This window comes from Haemaphysalis longicornis, unplaced genomic scaffold, assembly GCF_048455015.1.
Source record: "Haemaphysalis longicornis isolate Haplotype H1 unplaced genomic scaffold, Haemaphysalis longicornis Haplotype H1 scaffold_4, whole genome shotgun sequence".
Taxonomy (NCBI): Eukaryota; Metazoa; Arthropoda; class Arachnida; order Ixodida; family Ixodidae; genus Haemaphysalis; species Haemaphysalis longicornis.
In genome coordinates, this window is record NW_027526361.1 from 72009413 (window position 1) to 72030794 (window position 21382).

At 45.4% G+C, this 21382-nt stretch overlaps 1 protein-coding gene across 4 annotated transcripts in view; it reads right to left on the reverse strand.

Annotated features, from left to right (window-relative positions):
- LOC144178910 (uncharacterized) overlaps positions 1 to 21382 on the reverse strand; it is a 459264-nt gene that overhangs the window by 9509 nt on the left and 428373 nt on the right. For 3 of the 4 annotated variants that reach the window (XM_077707051.1, XM_077707050.1, XM_077707052.1), the window contains 2 exons: positions 5599 to 5682; positions 3064 to 3216 (listed from right to left, as the gene is read on the reverse strand). In XM_077707051.1, the coding sequence (XP_077563177.1) occupies positions 5654 to 5682 (29 nt within the window). In that variant the 3' untranslated portion in view covers positions 3064 to 3216; positions 5599 to 5653. Of the gene's footprint in view, positions 1 to 3058; positions 3217 to 5598; positions 5683 to 21382 lie in introns of all 4 variants that reach the window. The other variant, XR_013324097.1, reaches the window with a different exon arrangement.

The following is a 21382-nucleotide window of genomic DNA, read 5'->3' on the forward strand; positions in this document are numbered from 1 at the left end:
GTATGTATTGAAAAATGGTGCTCACTGATGCCTGGTCAGGTGAACTACCGTCGATACAGCTTTGGTAATTTTAAAGTGGGTTTAAATGAGTTTCGTTATACTTTAAAACAATTTATCGAAATAATGTGAAAATGACGAAATAAGTATCGTTTTTACTTCCAAAATTGCTCGAGAATATAGGGTTCAGCAACCTAACTTCTATACTCTTGCCATTGTATATTGCAGAGAACCATAAGAAAAGTGAACAAAATGTGGTAAGGATTAACGAAATGCTTGTATCCGTTCTAGCCAGAAACAGCCGCATACCATGCAAAATCATTTTTTGGGACAGCGGTGTGTATAGGCATGGGTAGCCTTTTCATAAGGATACGTATACCAGCGTCCCCCATGGCCACCACACATCTGGTTGAATGCACCGTGCCAGCAGATTAACAACGTAAAAGCTGCTTGCTTGTCACCGTGAAAACGGCGCGATGGTTGTGACGGCTCTCTAGGATTTCCAACCATTGTCGTCACAGTAGCGAGTAATTCGCGACTGAATAAAATGGGTCAGCGCAGAAATCCCCCAAAGAATTTCCAGCAGAAGACGGGAGACTGGCAACTTGCGGAATTTATGCAGAGCTAGCGCAACTGACTGCATAAACACAACAACCCAGTGAAAAACACGAGACTTGCTCAAGGTATTCATAACATTGAAACTGAAGGTTGCCAATGCTGGCCGGGCAGCTCTCGCTTTCTCTGAATTACTGCGGAGTTTGCAAGAATTCTGCGCATATTTGTGTGTTGATGAAGGGCACTAGAGAGTTGTGTCGAGTTAACGCCACCAGCTTCCCGGTAAAGGAGTCCTGACAATATAATATTGAAGGATACTTTTGGAGTCATTGCTTTAGGAAATAGCCTATGGCCTTCACACAACTGTGTACACAGTATCAGCCAGCAGGTGAATGTTAAATGTTCATCGGGGAGCAGTTCATAACGTTCATCTCTCTTACCATGGGTTATTTACAACAAGGATAAGTAGTGTTTCCAAGAAAGAAAACGGTTCCAAGAAAGAAAACGGCTCCCTTCGTTTAGCCATCGCCTACCAGAAATCAGATGCCTTTTTGACAAGTGTTCTCTACCACGATTGAATTTATCGTATGGCGGAATACAATTACGAGACCAGACTTCACTTCCTTTAAAACAGAGCTCTGTACCACCAAATCCCCGAAAGGAGTCCCCTACGTGTTCATTTTTTAAGTGGAATATACAATATGACACCTCGCAGCGGTTGGTAACGGGAAGTTGTTTTACTCTGAAATTAGAGCCTGCCAACATTCCCCATCCGTGCGCAACACTGCGTAAAAGGCTAGCTCGAATTTTTAACTCTATAGAGTGAACCCAACCAGAAATGAATTTAAGCAAGGGCTACGTTGTCATTTCCACACTCGTGGAGACATCTGCCATATACTCTGACATTGCTTGGAGTAAGACAACTAGCTCATAGGAAAAAAAGCAATGCCTAAAACCAATGTTGTACCGGTTGTCGCTTCTACCTTATTTAATATTAATCTGCTCCAAAGAATGCAGCAACGAGTAGAGAAATAGCCCAGACAAAATGATTTCATGCTTATTTCCGACAGCGTAGATTTCGAACACATGCAAAGATTTCAAATAAAGTGTACCGGCCACAGAAGTAAGCTACAGCGTGTGCCTTGATAACCCTGTCCCAGTAGCCTTTATGGATTTCTGTGACGGTCGGTTCATGCTTTTTCTGTTATACCTAGTGATTTTTTAATATTCCGCTCCTCAGCGCTGCTTTACTGTTAGCTGAAAGCTGTCAAACAGGCAGTCCCTTGAAATGGTACCAGCCTCCGGCAACGAAGGTGCAATATGCATAAACTTATTTCGCATGTTCTAGGGGTAGTGGTATTTCAAATTTATAAATACGAATGAAGCAGAAGTTTAAAACAAACCGTTGCAAATAAACGTTATCTTTCAATACTTTAAGAACGACATTTGGTTACTCTATAGGATCGTTTATGAAATTGTCCACACGGAAATGTACTTCCCGATCCGTGCCTCATTGCTCAATTGTGTTCGGTCGCGAAAAAGCTCATCTTTATAAATCAAATAAATGCTCGTCAAATATATACTTGGAAAATTATGTTATACCAAACAGAAGCTCAAAAACAACATGTTACATTCTACGTTATTTTTTGTTTTATAGGACTATTTGGACATTTTTGTTCACACGCAGATGACACGAGAATAATAAAGCGGGAATTAACTTTATTGGTTCTCATTTAGGCTAACCTTCAACAAGGCAAAATTTTCATTAAAAACGCGTCGATACACGCCTCTCTACCGAGGTAGGGGTTTGGCTTCTTTTGCGGTGCCGCTGCGCACGAGTGGGTTGAAATTTCGCCCAACCATTGAAAATTGAGAGAACGAGATAGCGACGAAAATATTTCATGACACTGATCGCAAAAAGTCACCTTGTTAAAAAAAGCCACCTTGCAACAGATTGTTAAAACTAAAACCATTGTTGGGGTTTCTCACCATCGTATTCCGTAAGCATTTATAAAGGGTAATGTTGGTCTTCCTGGTGCAAATGTAGCTGAGCAAATGTATTCCTTGAGGGAACAAGAATTTAGTATCCTCAATTCCTCGTACAGTTGTCAAGTCTTTTCATGCCGCCACATGCGTCTCTTCTGCAGAAGTAGCGGTGCCATCATCGGTATAGTTTAAAAACGAGTGGGAAGTCACTCGGCTGCATTGCTTACAAGGAATTCTTATCTCATCTCATCGACTGGTCGCTTCCACTCTGGCCAGCACGTTTCAGTCATCCGTACACTCCATGGTAATTGTTTACAATAAAGTCAAATTTGTTTGGTACAGGCGCCTATGTTTAGTGTGCCATCATCTTCACTGGAAGGAGTACAGCGTTGAAAGGTTTTTACAGATCCTCTATTTTTACTCCGCTTCCGTGAAATTAGCCTGCCTTTTGAAATATCAACGTTTAACCAGGTAAAAACTCTATTCACTTTTTAACTACGCAATAAAACAAGCGGCATACTTTACTTGGAAGGGCGGGCGCCCGATAGCAGGTCTGTTCAGCCACCTCCACGACACCGAATGCTTGTATTTCCCGCGTTGACGGATCCGTGAGACGCCTGGCCACCTGGAGAGCAGCGCTATTGAAGCGCCAGGAGAGGGCAGCGGAGAAACGACGAACTGCGCCAGGAAAGGGATCGAGAGGAAGGGAAGTTATACAGCAGCGCTCCTGGCGGTAGCGGCCTGAACCGCGCGTGCGAACACGAATGGAGCGGCCGTACGCAGTTAAACACGTCGCTTCGTTCAGAGCGTGAGGACAACAGGGATACGTTCTCAAGGCACACGAACGCATTGTTATTTGCCCTAAGGTACCGCCGAAAATAAATGCTCATTTTAGTTTTAAAAGCAAGCAGCTAAAAGGGCTACTGACTTTAAATTCCATTTTAAAGGATGAAAATGAGGAATATGTAAATTTCACATTCTCTAAGCTACCCTCATTCGTTATTCGAACTGCTCCTTTGTTCATCATCATCACCAGCCTATCTACGCCCACTGCACGGCAAAGGTCTCTCCCATTAATTTCCAATTATCCCGGTCCTATGCTAACTGCGACCAATTTATCCCCGCTAACTTCTTGATCTCATCTGCCCATCTAACTTTCTGTCGCCCCCTGCAACGCTTGCCTTCTCTAGGGATTCACTCTGTTAAGCGCTGGACACATGTACGACTGGTACACGCGATTCGCATGCGACTGATCGTTACGATTGATCGTTAGGACCCGTTTTGGCGTCGATCGCTGGTCGGAGGAGGCTCACGACGTGCGTCTGGCAAGCCAGATGCAGTCGTGCCATCGTTGCAATCGTCGTGAGGCCACAGCCAATGAGAGCCCGCTGAGCCCCAACACCCCGCAACCGGCGTGCGTTGCTCGGGTCGGCTGGGGTGTTGGAAACTCTAGGCTTAGCATCCTGGCGGATATTTGATTGCCGCTATCTGTGTAACTGCGAATGACAATCCGTAACACAACTTTTCACCACACCATCATCCCTTTTCTCGCACAAGCTACTTCTTTTTAGCGATCAGATTGATTCAGAAGAGCAGCGACAAGCGCGGTTGCTACCGTGGTCTGCACCGGTTCGAGCCGCTGTGTGCCGAGCTGGCAGGCGCGACCGGCGTGTGCGCGGACTGTTTCCGAAGGCAGAAAACACTTCGCGATTGCCTGCTTTCTTGGGAACAAACGCGCGGAATCTACAAATTCAGCTCAGCGATCGTCGTAGTTGAACATCTGCGTAGCCTGTTTCGATGCTTCCGCGCAGGTATTGCCATCTCTCGACCGGTCGGCGCACCGCCCGCCGCGCGCCGCGGGGGCCGGTCAGCGTATACGCTTGCATCGCGGCAGATATCTGATCGCCGCTTTTAAAATAAGCCCTGATAACAATCCCAAGCACAATTTTTCACCACACTAACACCTACTTTCTCGCATGTGGAACTTCATTTTTACGATCAGATTGATTCAGAAGAGCAGCGACAAGCGGTTGCTACCGTGGTCTGCGCCGGTTCGAGCCGCTGAGTGTCCGAGCTGGCAGGCGCGGCCGGCGTGTGCGCGAACTGTTTCCGAAGGCAGGAAACGCTTCAAGATTGCCTGCTTTATCCATTTTTTGCGATTAAACGCGCGGAATCTACAAATCAGCTCAGCGATAGTCGTAGTTGACCATGGAGCAAAAACGGTGGGCGGAGCGACGCCGACGACGCATCGCATGCACGCATCGGGTCATGTGTCTCAAATTCACGCGTACGACTAGTCGTGGTGACAGTCGTAACGATGAGTCGCATGCGAATCGCGTGTACAAATCGTACATGTGTCCAGCGCTTAACCCTTAATGACCAACGGTTATCTTGCCTTCGCCTTACATGCCCTGCCCACGTCCATTTCTTCTTCTTAATTTCTACTAATATGTCCGTAACACGCGTTTGTTCCCTGACCCAGTCCACTATCTTCTTGTCCCTCAATGTTACACCTATCATCTTCCATTTCATTGCCCGCTAAGTCGTTCCCTATTTAAGTTGAACCCACTTAGTGAGCCCCTAAGTTTCTGCCCCGTAAGTGAATATTCTGCCCCGTAGGTTTGTTATTTGGTTCTTAATGGACTGCACCGACCTGATGGTGTGTGCGCAACAAGTAAAAGTACACAGTGGGCCTCGTAGGTAATTCATTTTATGTTTTTTCGCTATGCCCACTATAGAAAAGTGTCTCATTTTGATCGTTTTTTACTTACGAAAGTTCTTTATTAACCTTGCCTTATGTCTAAACGATGCAAAATTATTGTTCATTCCTCCGAGTTATGAGTTATAGACTTCATAATGTTGTTAAAAATATCTGCAAGCACAGTTGTCGGCTGCTCGCCAAATAAAATCTACAAGAACAGCATTCGACACGCCATTATTTATTCTGGGCCAACCGATTGAAAACAAGTAATATCAATTATTAGAAATATAGGTAGAATGCGGGATTTTACTCAGTCCTTTTAACAGGTAAACAAACTTGTACATCAAAAGCGGTCGTACCCTTAGATAAAACGGTGTTGCGGTTTCTGGGGCAGGTTGCATCAGGAACCGGTTTTTAGTCCTTGTCGGCTTCCCAGCATCTCCCTGTAAAGAATACAAAAAGGAAAACGCAATAAAATGCTTCGTATTGCCATTCAATATGGAAACAGGTGGCGGCATCTGCACAATATTTCGCAAAAGAACTGGATTTCCTCTCGAAAAGTAGAAAACCGTTTTCACGAGACGGAATGGTAACTTTCCACATTTCAATCCCGGCCCTGGGTTTAGGTTGCCGTTTTTGTTGGAACGGCAGTCCACATGACTGTGATTGGCACAATTACACATTTTTAGTTTTCTTTGAAGTCTGCAAGGTTTGTTTCAAAAATGCTACCAAAGAGTATCTTGCACTTCAGCAAACATCAAAAGTTTCTGTTTTGTCTATTTGCAGGTGGTGACCTGTCCATGCCTACTCCGTTCTTGCGCGTGTGTGTGTGTCACGTGTTAGGCATTGTCAGTGCATCTATCGAGTTTCCGGATAATAAAATCGCAGTGAAGCAGTTCTACTAATGGATACTCTATTTACAGGTGAGTTCTTTAAGGATGGTATTTGGGAGGTTTTAGGAAAGGCTGTGAAGTGGTGTCTCGCTTCCACGGTCTAAACTTCGTAGGTGGGCTGAGGAGTTCACTGTTTGTGTTAGCACTAAAAACGAACCTTTAAAGGTACTTACAGTTGACATGCCAGCAGCACTGTTCCCTATTCACGCGCTGATTTCACCCTGATAACGGCTGTGTATATGCGCACACAGCCATTAAATACCGATGTTACTGCAAAGGCAAGTACCTTTAAAGAGTATTTGTCGATGTATATGCATACTTACCGATGTGTCGCTTGCAATGGTGAACAACAGTTGGTTGCAGTAGCGATTATAGTGGCTAAGTGAGATTTGTATTGCACTAGTGACATTTGTATTATCTGATTTTGCGTTACTTCTTTTTGGTCAAGGCTGTTTTGGATGCCCATACTTTATATGTATGCTACGCCTATAATCTCAATTCCCATATTCTTTACTCACGTAGGGTTTATCTATCAGTCTGGTCCTTTAAAAACCCCTGAATGCGAATTGTGTGACTATTCTTTATAACCCCACGTCGCTTAGCCTGTTTCGTCATTTAAAAGTTCGTATTGATCAACATCACTGCATGCACACTGATTCTATGCGGAAGATATGCAGTTATCATGGCTTGCTGAATATTGGTAAGCAATAAGCACTAGTAAGAAGAGTTTAATTATATGAATAGAGCAATTTTAAAATTTGTATTCAAAGTGTACTAAGCAAAGTGTATAGCTCAAAGTACATGCATCTCAAAGTGTACTAAGCAATTCAGCGAGTTTCATGCTACGCGTGCTGAAGCATTGGAGATACTGCGCGGCCGGTTTGGTCTTGCTATTCACAATGTTTGCACTTATTTTTTTGCTATTCTTTGGTGCCGTGTGTTTTTGTGCTGCATAAAAATAGCCTCGGCATGATTGTGGCACCTTGGCTTTTGAATATTTGCATAAACTCGTCATTGTATACGCGGTGCACAGCAATGCTGGGCCCGGTCAGCTGAAAATGAAAACTAGGTCTGCGGGATAAGACTTCGTTCAACCATTACCGTCATGCAAGTATGGGGGTGTTTGGTGTGATTCCACGTCATTAAGCCGCTCGCCGGCTGTACGGCATTCAACGCTTCATGCAAAGCAAAGCCACCGTGCTTTGCAGATTGAAGACTTCTGGCAGTCATATATAAACAGGGCCTTGAGGTCATTTGCAGATTACTTTTGTGTGCATGGTGGAAATCGCGATGTCAGCCTGTTAACTATTCAGAAACAAGACAAAACAACTAAGGACTTTAATTTTAGCAACAGGAAGGACTAATAATTATCGGGCCCACGGAAGACACAATGTTGATATATTTTGTTAAAAAATTTGCAATTTCGCAATTCTTTTATTTCAAGCGCTACGGCTTAAAAACACTCATTTGAAGAAGTAGAATTTTGTTGTTTTGTGCACGCTAAAATTGTGGTTAATTTACTTATTGTTCGTGTAGCTATAAATGGCAGGTGTTATGCGGGTATCTGCAGTTCCAAACTTTCTTGCATTAGTGATACACATTTCATATACACAGAGTTGGCAGTAGTGCACTTAATTCCAAACGAATAGTTGCAACATAATGGTTGGCCGTGTTTATTTTTTTTTTCGAAAGCAAGAGGGAAGTACATAGCAAGGACAAAAAACAAGAGGTCTATTCTAACTTCGGGATACACTGGGCTTGTATGTATGACCTTCCGATTAACTGTGCTCTCTGTAACCTGGCGCAATACACTGGCCTTGCGTCCCAAATAAACCTTCTTTTTATATTTTTTATGATGTCCAGTACCTCACCCGTCCACATCAGATTGTTTTTGTCCGAGAAAGTATTATTTTATTATTTTTTTATAGGCCGTACAAACTGGGCAATTTTCTATTGTCTCTACTATTTTCTGTTTTATAAACAATTTTTTAAGTGGACACGTATCCGCATAAACACGTATCCGTTGGTACGTGTGGGTACTTACTGTCACTTTCAGCAGTGGCCAAGTGGTGGAAACTGGTGATGCATACATTGATGGATGAGATATAACTCGACATACTGGCGTGGTGTATTTAAGGAACCATTAATGCTCCTACATGCGCAAGCCTTTAGGGGTACCAATTTGGGGGTCCATGTACTATTACTTCTATACATGGGCTACGTTTTTCTGTGTTGATTCCTGTACTCTAACCACAGTTGTGTTCAGATAACTCAGAGAATTTGGGTTATATCATGTAGGCTGTTATTTCAGTATATTTGGGTTATAGCGTTCCATGCAAGTGTGAATTTAATCCTAAATTTTATCTTGCCTCTATTTCTACGCTAGAGCGGCTCCAGTGCTAGGTTTGATTTTAAGATTTGCAGTCATATATTGAGCTGGTGGATGATCTTGCGCTCGTAATTTGAACTGGTGTAAGTGCGATACAAATTCATCTATAACTGTTAGAAGGCCGCATATTTTAAAAAATACCTTTCCGGTTTTATTTCGGGTCTGTTTTAGTGTTACACCCATTCATTTTATTCAGCGCGCGCCGCTCATGAATACCACTGGGATGGCGATGCAAACGCAATGCCTTTGTTTATCTACAATGTGTATTAATATACAATGTCCACACCGGGTATTTTATTGACGTGAGGCTAAGTCTACAAAAAGTCGGATAGAAAACAAGACAATAATAATCGAAGATGGTGGACATTGGCTGCACTGCATTTACTTCCGTCATACTGTCGTGCAAACTCTTCTTCCTACAGAAATGAGACAGTTCAGTGTTCACTGCCTTTATTCGCCTATGTGTACGTGGAAACCTGGTGCATTTATTTAGTGAAATGCATCCTATGTGCCTTTGCCGCATTGCATACCTTCTGATGACCTAAAAATTGCGCCTTCATAACGGCATCCACCTGTGTGTCCAGGATTTAATGCGATAAAGTCACGTGCAAGTACCGCCATCAGCGGTGGGCGCGCGGGCAACATTGGGGTGTTGTTGCCAGATTTGGTCCAGCGCTACGGGAACGTCGTCTGCTTCGCAGAGAAATCGCCGCTCGTGCGTCTGGTAACCTTTATACAGCTGGCGAATGAGGCCTTTTTGGGGATGTTATTTGAGAATTACCGGTAATTACGAAGCGAACAAGAAACAGGTTACAAAACCGTATTTTTAATTTGTTTTGCACTGTAACGACATTCACGCCAATGGCAAGTAACACGCTTTCCCGTTCGCCAGGAAAGTCACCGGAACTTCGTGCGCCGTAGACTTGCGCGCTAGCACTTTCTGGAGCCTTCAAAATTGCACATAGTGTTTGGGCGAACATCGTCGTTATCACAAGCTGGTTGTTTTTATCGAATGGTGCCAAATATTATTTCCCCACCACTTCTATCGAGACAGTTTTCAAAACTTCCAGGGCGCCTATACGAGCGAACATCTTTGTAATGAGTATGTTCCAGTGGCGCACACTGAATTTCTTTACGTGTTTTTTTTTGGGGGGGGGGGAGGGGGGCGGGAGGGAGGGGGGGAAGACGGTGCTGACAGAAATATAAAAACATAAGTGGTGTAATGAAACAATTTCAATGAACAATATTTTTTGATGTTCAAAACACGGAGAAGTTATATACATGATAGGCAGCCTCAGTTGGCCTCGATGCAAGCTATATAACACACCGCAAAAAAAATAATTATGGTGGGAGAGGGCGAAGATGATCTAGCATTTCCCATCATGCCTACGGAGCGCATACACGGTTTGTTTATCATGCACCGCCACATGTTCCAGCTAACTCACATTAAGTTTAAATAGTAAACAAAATTTCTATCAGCACTAGCTGCAAGATGCCTTACGTGTTCTGATTTTTCCAGCGCGCGTTTTGTCGATAATGCCTATCAATAATGCCTTGACAATAATTCCTCCTCAGAAATGCGTATAATCATTGCATTACTAAGGGGCATATGCTCTGTCGGCCGTCGAATGCACGCCCCTTTCCTCATGCCACCCGTTTAGCGAAGTGACATTTAGAAGTTCCCTTTGAAGTAGTGTACTATTGCAACCGTGCCATCCCAGCGCTGACACCAGTTGTTGCGACCGGGTGGGCCGAGCCGTACCGAGCTCCGTAGCCTCCGGCATACGTGGTAGCGTGGTGAAGCGAGCGGCCAGCCGCTGTTGCAGCCGTGAAGAAGTCCAGAAGCCGTAGGCTAACGTAACTGTTTACTTCACAGCGAGAGGTGAGCCGAAGCCAAATAACAAATGCCCCGACTGCGAGGTTACAATACAGGACCCGAGCAGAGTGACAGCATGGATTCGCTGCTCAAACAGGAATGGGTTATAGCGCTTGCGGGGCTTCTATTTATACCCAAAAGCGGTAACGGTCAAAATAGCCTTCCCTCTACATTTTGCGCACGTAGTGCACTTCACAGACACACACAACGCTCTTTCCAGAGTTTGTAAGCAGTCTGTAGCGTCGGCGCACGTTGAGTCCGAGAGAGGGGAGAGAGGAGGACTACGCTGCGATTGCGGGGCGTCTGTGTCCTTGAACGGGTTGCTACGTGCCTCGCTGGGCCGGCAACCGTCGAAGTTTGAAACCGTGCCGAAGTGAAGCGTCTGGCCCAAGCTTGTCCTGACGTGAATCATGAGTCACCGACATGTTGGCGCCTGACTGCTGAAAGGCGCACGCAGTGGCTTCGCCGCACAGCCGAGGAGTGATGCGGGAAAGTACGGCGGCGCGAGTCGATTCGTAACAGTACTCACCGCAACATCACGCATTTGCGTTATTTTTTGGCGAAAAGGTGGTCATTTATTTTTCTTGAAAAAGATGTAGTATTTTCAAGAACAATAAATGACTTACCACTTTCTCCCCTTTGCCTTTCTTGGCGTTCTTGACTGCTGGACCTTATTTATGTCTATATATCCCCTCATTGCCTGCGTTGCGTCGGAGCGTTAAACCCTAAAATCAATCAATTATTGAGCTCTTGGAGGGTGTTCATTATTTTACACTCACCTAGTTATGAAAGTGTAAAATAATGAAGACACTCCAAGAAGGGTAATCTTTATTTCAACACCATTTTTGCTCCATGGGTGCAAAGCTACAAATTATGATGTTGGAACCTAAGAAAAAGGTGTAAGAGGTCTCAAAATGTGGATGTCTTTTCTACGTATTTCCAAGGGTGGACTTAACATCTTCGACGAGCGGGGGGATGTTTTGTAGCGAAAGCTGCACTACGCTACCTCGGACGCTCTTCGCGGGTGACTAGTTTTGACCTTGAGAGCTAGAGGTCAAACCCCACCCCTTTTCGCAAGCTCCCGGCACGGAGCAGCGGCCCGATGGCGGGGAGAGATAGGCGGCAGGAGAAAGATAGGCTTATACTTAGATGAAACCAGCGCGAACTCAAACAAGGACAAAGGAACAAGGAACGCAATGACAGCCGCTGGTCTAAAAACTGAAGTTTAATATCAAGAAGGTTGAATATAAGCACTTAACACAAAACCTCGAAAAAGACACTGCGCATGAGCAAAGAAAGTTTGCAAAAGCCATGGTGATAAGCCAACTAGATAGATACCAGCTGCAGTCAAGGCCCACGCAGACTCAATCTTTTTGGGGTGAAGACACACGCTTGCTTGGCTGACACACTTGTCTACTCTTTCTGCTATGTGGAACGTTTCCATAATTTCGTGGGGCGTTTGTTCACGGTGCCTAACGAAAATGAGTCAATGGCAGCAAAATTAGGTTTACATCAGCGGCACTTAGTACAATGAGAAGAAGATGGGATGATGGGGAGGCCCTTTAATGACAATTCATGCTGTCTCAAACGCACGTTGATACAGCTTGTGTTCCACTTCCTTTGTCTGGTTTCGCGCTGGTTTTGTCCAAGAATATGTCTTTCCAGCTAACCCAGCTTGCAACCCTTCTGGCGAGAGGAAGGCGAGGAGGGAATGGAGACGTGCGCGGGACCCGTATAGCCACATGGCAGAGGAAGCAAGGAGGCCGCCACCTAAGTGATAAGCGCGAGCCACAACGGAAGGCCAGGAGGCCACGGGCGGCGCAAAGCCGTATGCGATGGAGGAATACGAACATCCAGCTGTGGTCACTCGTACAGCGGCGAGGCTTAAAAAACACCGTGAGGCGAAAAAAGATGATGAATAAGCAGTGTATTAATTGTAAACATGTCTGCATATCAATGCGAAACCACACTTCGACCACACCTCGACAATGGGTCTAGCCAGCACAGTGAAGCTTTTGCTATCAAATAGGGTTAACCGAAGCTAAACAACCGCGATTTTTTATATCCCACGCTGTTAGAGAAAATACGAATTCGCATAATTTATTAACAGCACAAGACATACAAGACATAACAAAGTACAAGACATACCCTCCTCCCATCGTCATAAGAATTAAAAAAAATTCTCGTCTGCTCTAATCGCTCGTTTGCATATACGATGCGACTCATGGACCAAGTTTATCTCCGGCACGTGAAATTTAAATTTGAATTTTTAAAATTAAAAAGAAAATACAATATATACACGCTAAACTTTTAGCTCCCTTATTGGCTTAAAAAGGTCTAGAATAAGTGTAATAAGTGTGTTGGAAAGTCCTTAAGGGTGTTGAGCGACTGCAACACCCTTGGTTTTCAGTAGGGTGTTGAAAGGGTGTAAAATAGATGTACACTTGAAAAACAAAAAACACAGTGGAGCTGGGGTCAATCTCGCTTCTTTCGGCGCTGGTAAGTTTTGCTAGGTTTGGCTAGGCTTTCCTAAGTTCTGTCAGGCCTTGCGATGTTCTTGCTATATGTTAGACTAAGAGCTGACGGGTGAGGCCAAGGTTAGCCGGATTTTACAATGCTGTTCCCGTGTGTCCCCAAGACTGACCGCGGATCCAAAGGGGAAACAGGCTAGGTCGACCCCAGCTCCGCTGTTTCTCCAGCCTTGCACCACTAGTGCAAGGTGCGCCATTTTTTTTACTTTTAGTATCCCAAGAAGGCTAGTACATTTAAAATGGTATAGTAAGCAGCGCGCTTAAGCATGCGCCCCTTCTGCTCACACTCTAAGAGGCCCGAAAGCCGGTTTCACTGTTATAATAACCTATTTGCGGTGGTGCACCCTTTACAGGCGGCGCAGTTCTTTTTCTTGCTATTTTTGTGCTAACGCCACCGAACCTAGCTCAACCTTAAACAGCTCCACTGGTACTACATTATGCCAATTCTTATTGTTTTAAACCTCGTGAGGTACAAAACATCCACCCGCTTGTAGAAAATGTTCACTCCACCCGTGTAAACGGGTAATATGCCTACAAATTTAGAGGTATTTTACACCCTTTTTCTTAGTTGGCGTACTTTCACATCCTTTTGCTTTGCTTCCAACCCCCTAATTTGTAGCATTACACTCTTGTGGGAAAAGGGTATTGAAATAATGAAAGCCCTTCTTGGTGGCTGTTGAAATGGTGTGGAATATTTATTTTGTGTATAATAAAATTTTATGAATTATTGAACATAATTCAATAATTGAGCTTGCTATCTGGTACAAGTGAGGTTCAGCTGGCTAGATATGCCAGCTCTCTTTCCAAAACGGCAATTAATGGCGTGCTTGCCACCAAGCCTGATTATTTTATCCTTGATGTAAGCTTCTACTGCATACTTGGAGTGATATCTCATCCTTGAACGGGCGCAGGCTTGCAGCCACTGGTTTTTTCATGTATTTAATGTCGTGTAATAAATCGTACTTCAGTTTGCCTTTTCTTCCGTCCTCGTCCCTGCGCTGTTTTTAGTGTGAGTAATTTAGTTATTTTGCCAGCTTCTGACCCTCTGAATAATCTCAAGCTGTATCCCGCACAAGTTTGCAACACAGGAGGAGAGGGAGAAAAACCTCCTTCACAGCATCGGTCAGAAAATCGCAACCCGTCCTTTCTAGCTTATTTGCGACGTTCAGTGCTCACAGCTCTTATATTAGTATTCGAAATGTGTAGTCTTTCTCAAAATATTTTTGAGATTCTGTTATGAAAACTCAACAGTCTTTAATGCTACGCCCCAAGCAGCGGGTCCCAACACAGGCCGTGCACAGCAGGAAATCAAACGGCTGTGTTCTATTTCTTTTGTTGTATCAGATGAATGTTTTTTTTGTGCGCAATGCTTTAATTTTTCTGGACAATCTCCAACGTCTTATCAGGAGGTTTGGGATGTTGGGAGGCTCACAAGGTTTGTGTGATATTTTCTTTCGGCTGTAAGTGATACATGCCCTTCTTCACAAATTGGCTTTGGTTATGGCTGCGTGCAAGGTGCATATCCGCAGCGTGGGTTGTTTACTCACACGCAAATACAATGAGAACGTTTGTGCTAAGCCACCGCAGAACGGCGCAGGCAATGTTGTCCGGGTTGTTCAAAGGCAGGTTTTCTGCCCCGAATTTCTATCGCAACCATCGTTATCACAACGAACTGTCTCTCAACAAGAACGGTTATGACATGATTACGGAATTGAAGGTTTGATGTACTCGCTAACGGACGCCATAAATAGTATTCGTGCCGATTTCCAGTATAACAGGAATCGAAACCGATGAATATGTTCAAGCAGCTATTTACCCGGGATGGCTTTTTTGTCCTTGACGGAGGACGCCGCCAACTAACTATTTTACTGTTAAATAAAGTTTTCACCTCCTCCTCCTCTTGAGTGCAGTTTCACTATAGCGAATAGCTGAATATTGGGATCATGGAGCAGCGGTGGCGTAGAAGTAGAGCATCCGCCTCACGTGCAAAAGGACCGTGGTTCGAATCCCGGCTCCGGACAATTCCCACCGGATTTTACAAAAAAATCCGCGTATTGATGGAATTGCAGAATGGGGCCTGGGGTGCGGCCTGACCCCGGCGACCATTGCCGGTAACGCACTACCTCACCAGAGCAGGATTGGCCACCCTGGTGTAGTAACGGCCACAACCTCCCATGAATACGCCAATTAACCCACGGCCCTCAGTCTCCAGTGGCTGCGAAGCAACTGACCACGGTGGCGATCAGACCTGGGACGGAGCAGGGGTTGCTAAGAATACCCGGACCCGTACAGCCCGCCATTGGAATCTGAACCTGGCAACGTTTAACACGAGAGCCTTATCTAGCGAAGTGAGTCTAGAGGTGTTCGAGGCATTAAAGGGCATTAAATGGGATGTCATAGGGCTTAGTGAGGTTAGGAGGACAGGCGAAGCCTTTACGGTGCTGAAAAATGGACACGTCCTATGTTACTGTGGTGTAGCGGACAGAAGAAAACTGGGAGTGGGATTTGTAGTCAATTAAAGCATAGCTGGCAACATAGAAGACCACTACAACATTAACGAAAGGGCGCAAACTCCGGGTGGTGCAGGGCTACGCGCCCACATCTAGCCACGACGACCAGGTTGTGGAAGCGCCTCTATGAAGATGTTGAATCGACAATGGCGAAAGTGAAAACACAGTATAACGTAGTTATGGGGGACTTCAATGCTAAAGTAGGCAAGAATCCGGCTGGAGACAAGGCAGTTGGGAACTATGGTCTGGGCTGTAGAAATAGCAGGGGGGACCTACTAGTCGGGCTCGCAGAACGGAATAAGCTACGCATCACGAATACCTTCCTCTGCAGACGGGAAAGCCGGAAGTGGACGTGGAGAAGCCCGAATGGGGAGGATAAAAATGAAATAGACCTAATATTATGCGATAGCCCTGGCGTCGTGCAGGATGTGGAAGTGCTCAGAAGGGTAAGGTGTAGTGACCACCGTATGGTAAAATCTCGAATTAGGCTAGATTTGAGGTGGGTCCGAAAGAGGCTAGTACGAAAGAAGCCGAATAATGAGCTAACAGCAAGACGTAAAGTAGGAGAATTAAGGATCGCGCTGCAGAACCGATATTCAGCTCTTACCGAGGAAGCAGAGCTTACGATACAGGAAGCCAGCTACAATCTTACATGCATTATCACGGAGTGTGCCGTACAAGTCGGGGGCATGATGGCTAGACAGGATACTAGTAAACCCTCTCAGGAGACGAAAGATCTAATTAGGAAACGGCAAACCATGAGAATCTCCACCCCAGCTGACAGAATAGAACTAGCGGAGCTTTCGAAGTTAATCAATAAGCGTAAGACAGCTGACATACGGAAGTATAATATGGAGAGGTTCGAATACGCCGTAAAGAACGGAGGTAGCCTGAAAGCAGTGAAGAGCCGTCTTTGCGTGGGGAAAAATCAGATGAATGCACCTAAAGACAAGCAAGGCAATGTCATCACAAATAGGGATAAAATAGTCACAGTAGCCGAGGAGTTCCATAGGGAGCTGTACAGCAGCCGGGACATACAGGATAATGCCGAACGAGGAAGCAGTTCAGAGGAGATAGACATCCCACCAGTAACGACCGAAGAAGTAAGGAAGGCTTTGAAAGAAATGAAAGGGGGCAAAGCACCTGGTGGGGATCAGATAACTGCAGACCTCTTGAAGGATGTCGGAGAAATTGTACTTGAAAAACTGGCAAACCTGTATACGCAATGCCTAATGACCGCAAGTGTACCGGATTCTTGGGAGAAAGCGAACATCTTCCTAATCCATAAGAAAGGGGACATGAAGGACTTGAAAAATTACAGACCGATCAGCTTACTGTCAGTCGTCAACAGGGTGCTTACCAAGGTAATCGTTAACATAATTTTTGCAACCTTATATTTCAGTAAACCTAAAGAACAAGCAGGGTTCCGTAAGGGCTATTCAACAATGGACCATATTCACACGATCAATCAGGTGATAGAGAAGTGCGCTCAATATACTGAACCCCTATTGGCGGTGAGATGTTTGAGTGGCGCCCCCTGGCTCTGACGTCAGTTTAGGGACTCGCGCCGCTGTCGTCTGCTACACTCCGCTTGTGAGGGGCAGCGGTGCCTGTGCTAGAAATCGCCCGCTTTGGTGCTTTAGCGCATTAAAAAAACGTATTCCCAGTAATTCAGTTGTTTTTGCCAGCTTCTGACACATCTGAATAGTTTCAAGCTGTATCCCCCGCAAGTTTGCAACACACCAGAAGAGAGAAACCAACTTTCTTCAGAGCATCGGTCAGAAGATCCTGTGTAACTCGGCCTTTATAGCTTATTCGCGAGTTTCAGCGCTCTGAGCTCCTAGATAAGCATTCAAAATGCGTAGGCTTCTTTACAGTATTTTTTCAGTTGCTCTTATGAAGACTCAACAGTCTCATATTACGTATACCAAGCAGCGGGCCCCAACACGCTCATCTCACAGGAGGAAATAATGCGGCTGTCTTCAATTTCTTTCGTTTTTGTTGACTTGTCCCAGATGAATTTTTTTTTTTGTGCCCAACGCATTAATTTTTCTGCACAGTCACAAACGTCTTATTAGTAGGTTTGGGGATGTTTGGGAGGCTCACAAAGATCGTGTGGATATTTTCTTCAGGCTGCATGGCATACATTCCCTTTTTCACAAATTGGCGTTCGTTATGGCTGCATGCAAGAAAGTGCATATCTGCCGCGTGCGTTGTTTATTCACATGCAAATATAATGAGAAGGTTTGTGCTACGCCACCGCGATCGCGCCGCAGACATTGTTGTCCAGAGTACTCGGAGGCGGCTTTTGGGCTCCGAATTTCTATCGTAACCATCGTTATCAAAGCGGACTGACTCTCAACCCGAACGACATGATTACGGTGTTGAAGGCTTGGTATACTCTCTAAAGAACGCACTAAATAGTGTGGGTGCATGTATTACTAGAATCGCAACCGATGATTATTGCCAAGCAGCTCTTTATTGTTTTCCAACCCTTCCAGGCGTAAAGAAGAAATCCTGGTCTACTCGGGATGGTGTTCTGTGAACTGAAGAAAATTACTCCTGCTCTTTTGTCCCGGCCTACTAATCAGCTCCATTTTACTATAAAGTTTTCTCCTCCTCCTCCTCCTCCTCCTCCTCCTCCTCCTCTAGAGTGCAGTTTTCTTATATATAGCGCATATCTGAATATCGGAAAGATATGGATGGGGGATATGTACCGAAATATCCCGCCAGGTCTAAACAAAAATACTGGTACTGTATCCTTACCGTAGACGTGACTCGTTTTGCCCAATAAACCTCCATACTGATTAGAAGCCTGGTATGAAACCAGCACGCGCCTATACACATTGGGTTATTTGGAACTCAGCCTACAGTTTTTTGCAGCCCATAGTGCATGCCGGCCTACTTTCATGCCATGACAACGTAAAGTGATGTTATACAATACTTTCGAGCGTTCGGCAAGATTGAAAAAAGCTGTTTTACCTTACATATGATTACCGGGAATCATAATGCTTTCTGCCGAAGCCGAGAGCCCCGAAGGCCCGGAATTAGTTTTGGTCTAGTATTTTCGCTGTTGTCGGTTACTATCAACTGGTTGTTCCCTTTGTTCGAAAGATTGCTTAATACAAAAGCTTATGCCTATCTCCGACTCTTCGCGCTCCGCACAGGACTGGCTTCGCAGGGAAGGGGACGACGCCGGCCATGTTTCTTCCGTGGCGGTATCCAAAACTATACTTTAACTCACGCCTTGAGCTAGTGTATGCGATTTTAGGTCTATTATTATGATAAAAAGTTACGCACACGCCAAATCTGGTGTGCACAAGCATCAGATGTCAACCAAGCGCAAAGAAACAGCAGGGAGAGCGAGCCCGAGGGAAGCAGACGACAATTGCGAGAATCCCTAAGCCGACGTCACTGAGGCGCGTTTCGCAGCGCCGCCCGTGGTCGCGCTCACCGCCAATATACAGCCTTCATAGATTATGAGAAAGCATTTGACTCGGTCGAAACCTCATCAGGCATTACGGAACAAGGGTGTAGATGAGCATTATGTAAGAATACTAGAGGATATCTGCAATGGGTCCACAGCTACCATCATCCTCCATAAGGAGAGCAGTAAAATACATTTCAGGAAGGGCGTCAGACAAGGAGACACAATCTCCCCAATGTTATTCACAGCATGTTTACAAGAAGTATTCAGAACATTGGATTAGGAACAGGTGGGAGTGAGGGTTAATGGAGAATACCTGAGTAACCTCAGATTTGCTGTTGTCGTTGCGTGGATAAGTAACTCGGAAGACGAACTGAAAAGCATGCTTTGCAGATAGGACAAACAGAGTAGAACCGTGGGCCTGAGAATAATATGAAGAAAACCAAAGTAATGATCAATAACCTCGGGACAGCACAGCGGTTTGAGATATGTGGCGAGGCAGTGAAAGGGGTAAGCGAATATATCTACTTAGGCCATGTTGTGACCCCAGATCCCAACCATGAGGCAGAGATAATTAGAAGGATAAGAATGGGGTGGAGTGCATACGGCAGACATTCTCAGATAATGAATGGCAGCCTACCATTGTCCCTGAAGAAGAAAGTGTATGACAGCTGCATCTTACCGGCACTCACCTACAGGGCAGGAACTCGGGGGCTCACTAAGAGGGTTCAGCTTAAATTTAGGAGGAGGAGGGGAATAAACATCTTTATTGTGTAGTAAATTTGTGTGGCGTCTTCAGGAGGTGGAGTGGACCCCATATGCTTTGCCAGCCGCTACAGCCCGCTCCACCAGTCGAAGCTGGTCGGACAGGCATGAGCTGGACAGGGCGCGCCTCCAGAGCTCGGGAGAGTTATACGGATTCGGCTTGGGGAGAGGGTGGGAGGGGCATTCACCAACCATGTGGAAAAGTCCGACCATTACCCCGTAACATGCACCTGGAACACCACAGCTTAAATTTAGGACTACTCAGCGGGCAATGGAACGGAAGATGATAGGTGTAACATTAAGGTACAAGAAGAGAACGGAGTGGGTCAGGGAACAAACGCTTGTAAAGGACATATTAGTAGAAATTAAGAAGAAGGAATGGACGTGAGCAAGGCAGGTAATGCGAAGGCAAGATAACCGTTGGCCATTAAGGGCAACAGAGTGGATCCCTAGAGAAGGCAAGCGTTGCAGGGGGAGGCAGAAAGTTAGATGGGCCGATGATATCAAGAAGTTTGCGGGGATAAATTGGTCGCAGTTAGCGCAGGACCGGGGTAATTGGAGAATAATTGGAGAGGCTTTTGCCCTGCAGTGGGCGTAGATAGGCTGGTGATAGCTCCGTGAAATGTACCGTAAATATCCCTCCAGGCCTGTACAAACACAGTTTTACTGTTTTTTACCGTATGCGTAAATAGCATGCTTGCATTCGTGTGCGTGTGTGTGGGTGTCAGCGTTCGTACGTGATATGGCGGGAACCTCTTACGGCAGCGCACCTAAAGAAATGATGTTAACCGACTATCACTATAGCTCCTCTCCGTACTGTCTTTTTACACACCCAACTGGCTCTTTATAAGGGCAGAAAAGCAGTAATGAAGAATGGGTGTGTCATTCCGAAGTCTCTATGATTCGGTTTACACCTACAAATATCAGACGAGGCTGAAACTACGATTACTTTCTGGATGAAGCAGTTAAGGCACCATGCCCTGTATGCATAGCCTCCGAGCTTGAACCAACCATGCACCTTATTGGTAACGAGCCCAATTGCGAACATTTTGCACAAAAAGCCTCCTACAGGTTAAAAGCCTAGTATAAAACCAGCACTCCTATACACCATTTTCCTTTGTAGAGGTGGGCGCCGCCATATACTTTTTCTGACCAGACGCTAGCGCCGTCTATGAAGCGAACGCTGAAACCGCCGCGCTGGGCTGTTAAGTGCTCCGTTCTTTCTGTGCGTAGGTGCCCGTGCATTACCGAGTGATCCTTAGAGGTTTGGCGTTAAGTTATCGGTTGCAGTGCATGTGTGCGTGTGTGTTCTGTTATGTTTTCACCACCCGTGGACGTATTTTACGTCCTAATTTGCTGCCAGAGTTGCGAGCAGCAGTAGCAGTGGTGGTGGTGGTGCCGGTGACGCTCCGCAGTTCCGCAATGCGAACGCTACCGGTATTACGCCGACTGACATAAACATCGATAACGGGGAGTAAATGCATATTTTAAATGCAACCATGAGTGTTATGTTCACTGATTAGTCATGTCCCCGGAAGCGCGGACGTCGAATGCGGAGCGCGCAATCCTGTGGGACACGCTGGCCCGCGCTGGTGATTTCGACAGGGCGATTGCCACGCTGTTGACATTGCAACGCAATATGATCTTTCTGAATTATATTTATGACGGTTACTGACGAAACGAAATTACCTGGCCGGAAAAATAACACGACCGCACAACCAGTGAAATTACTATTCGAAGGTTGTGAACATG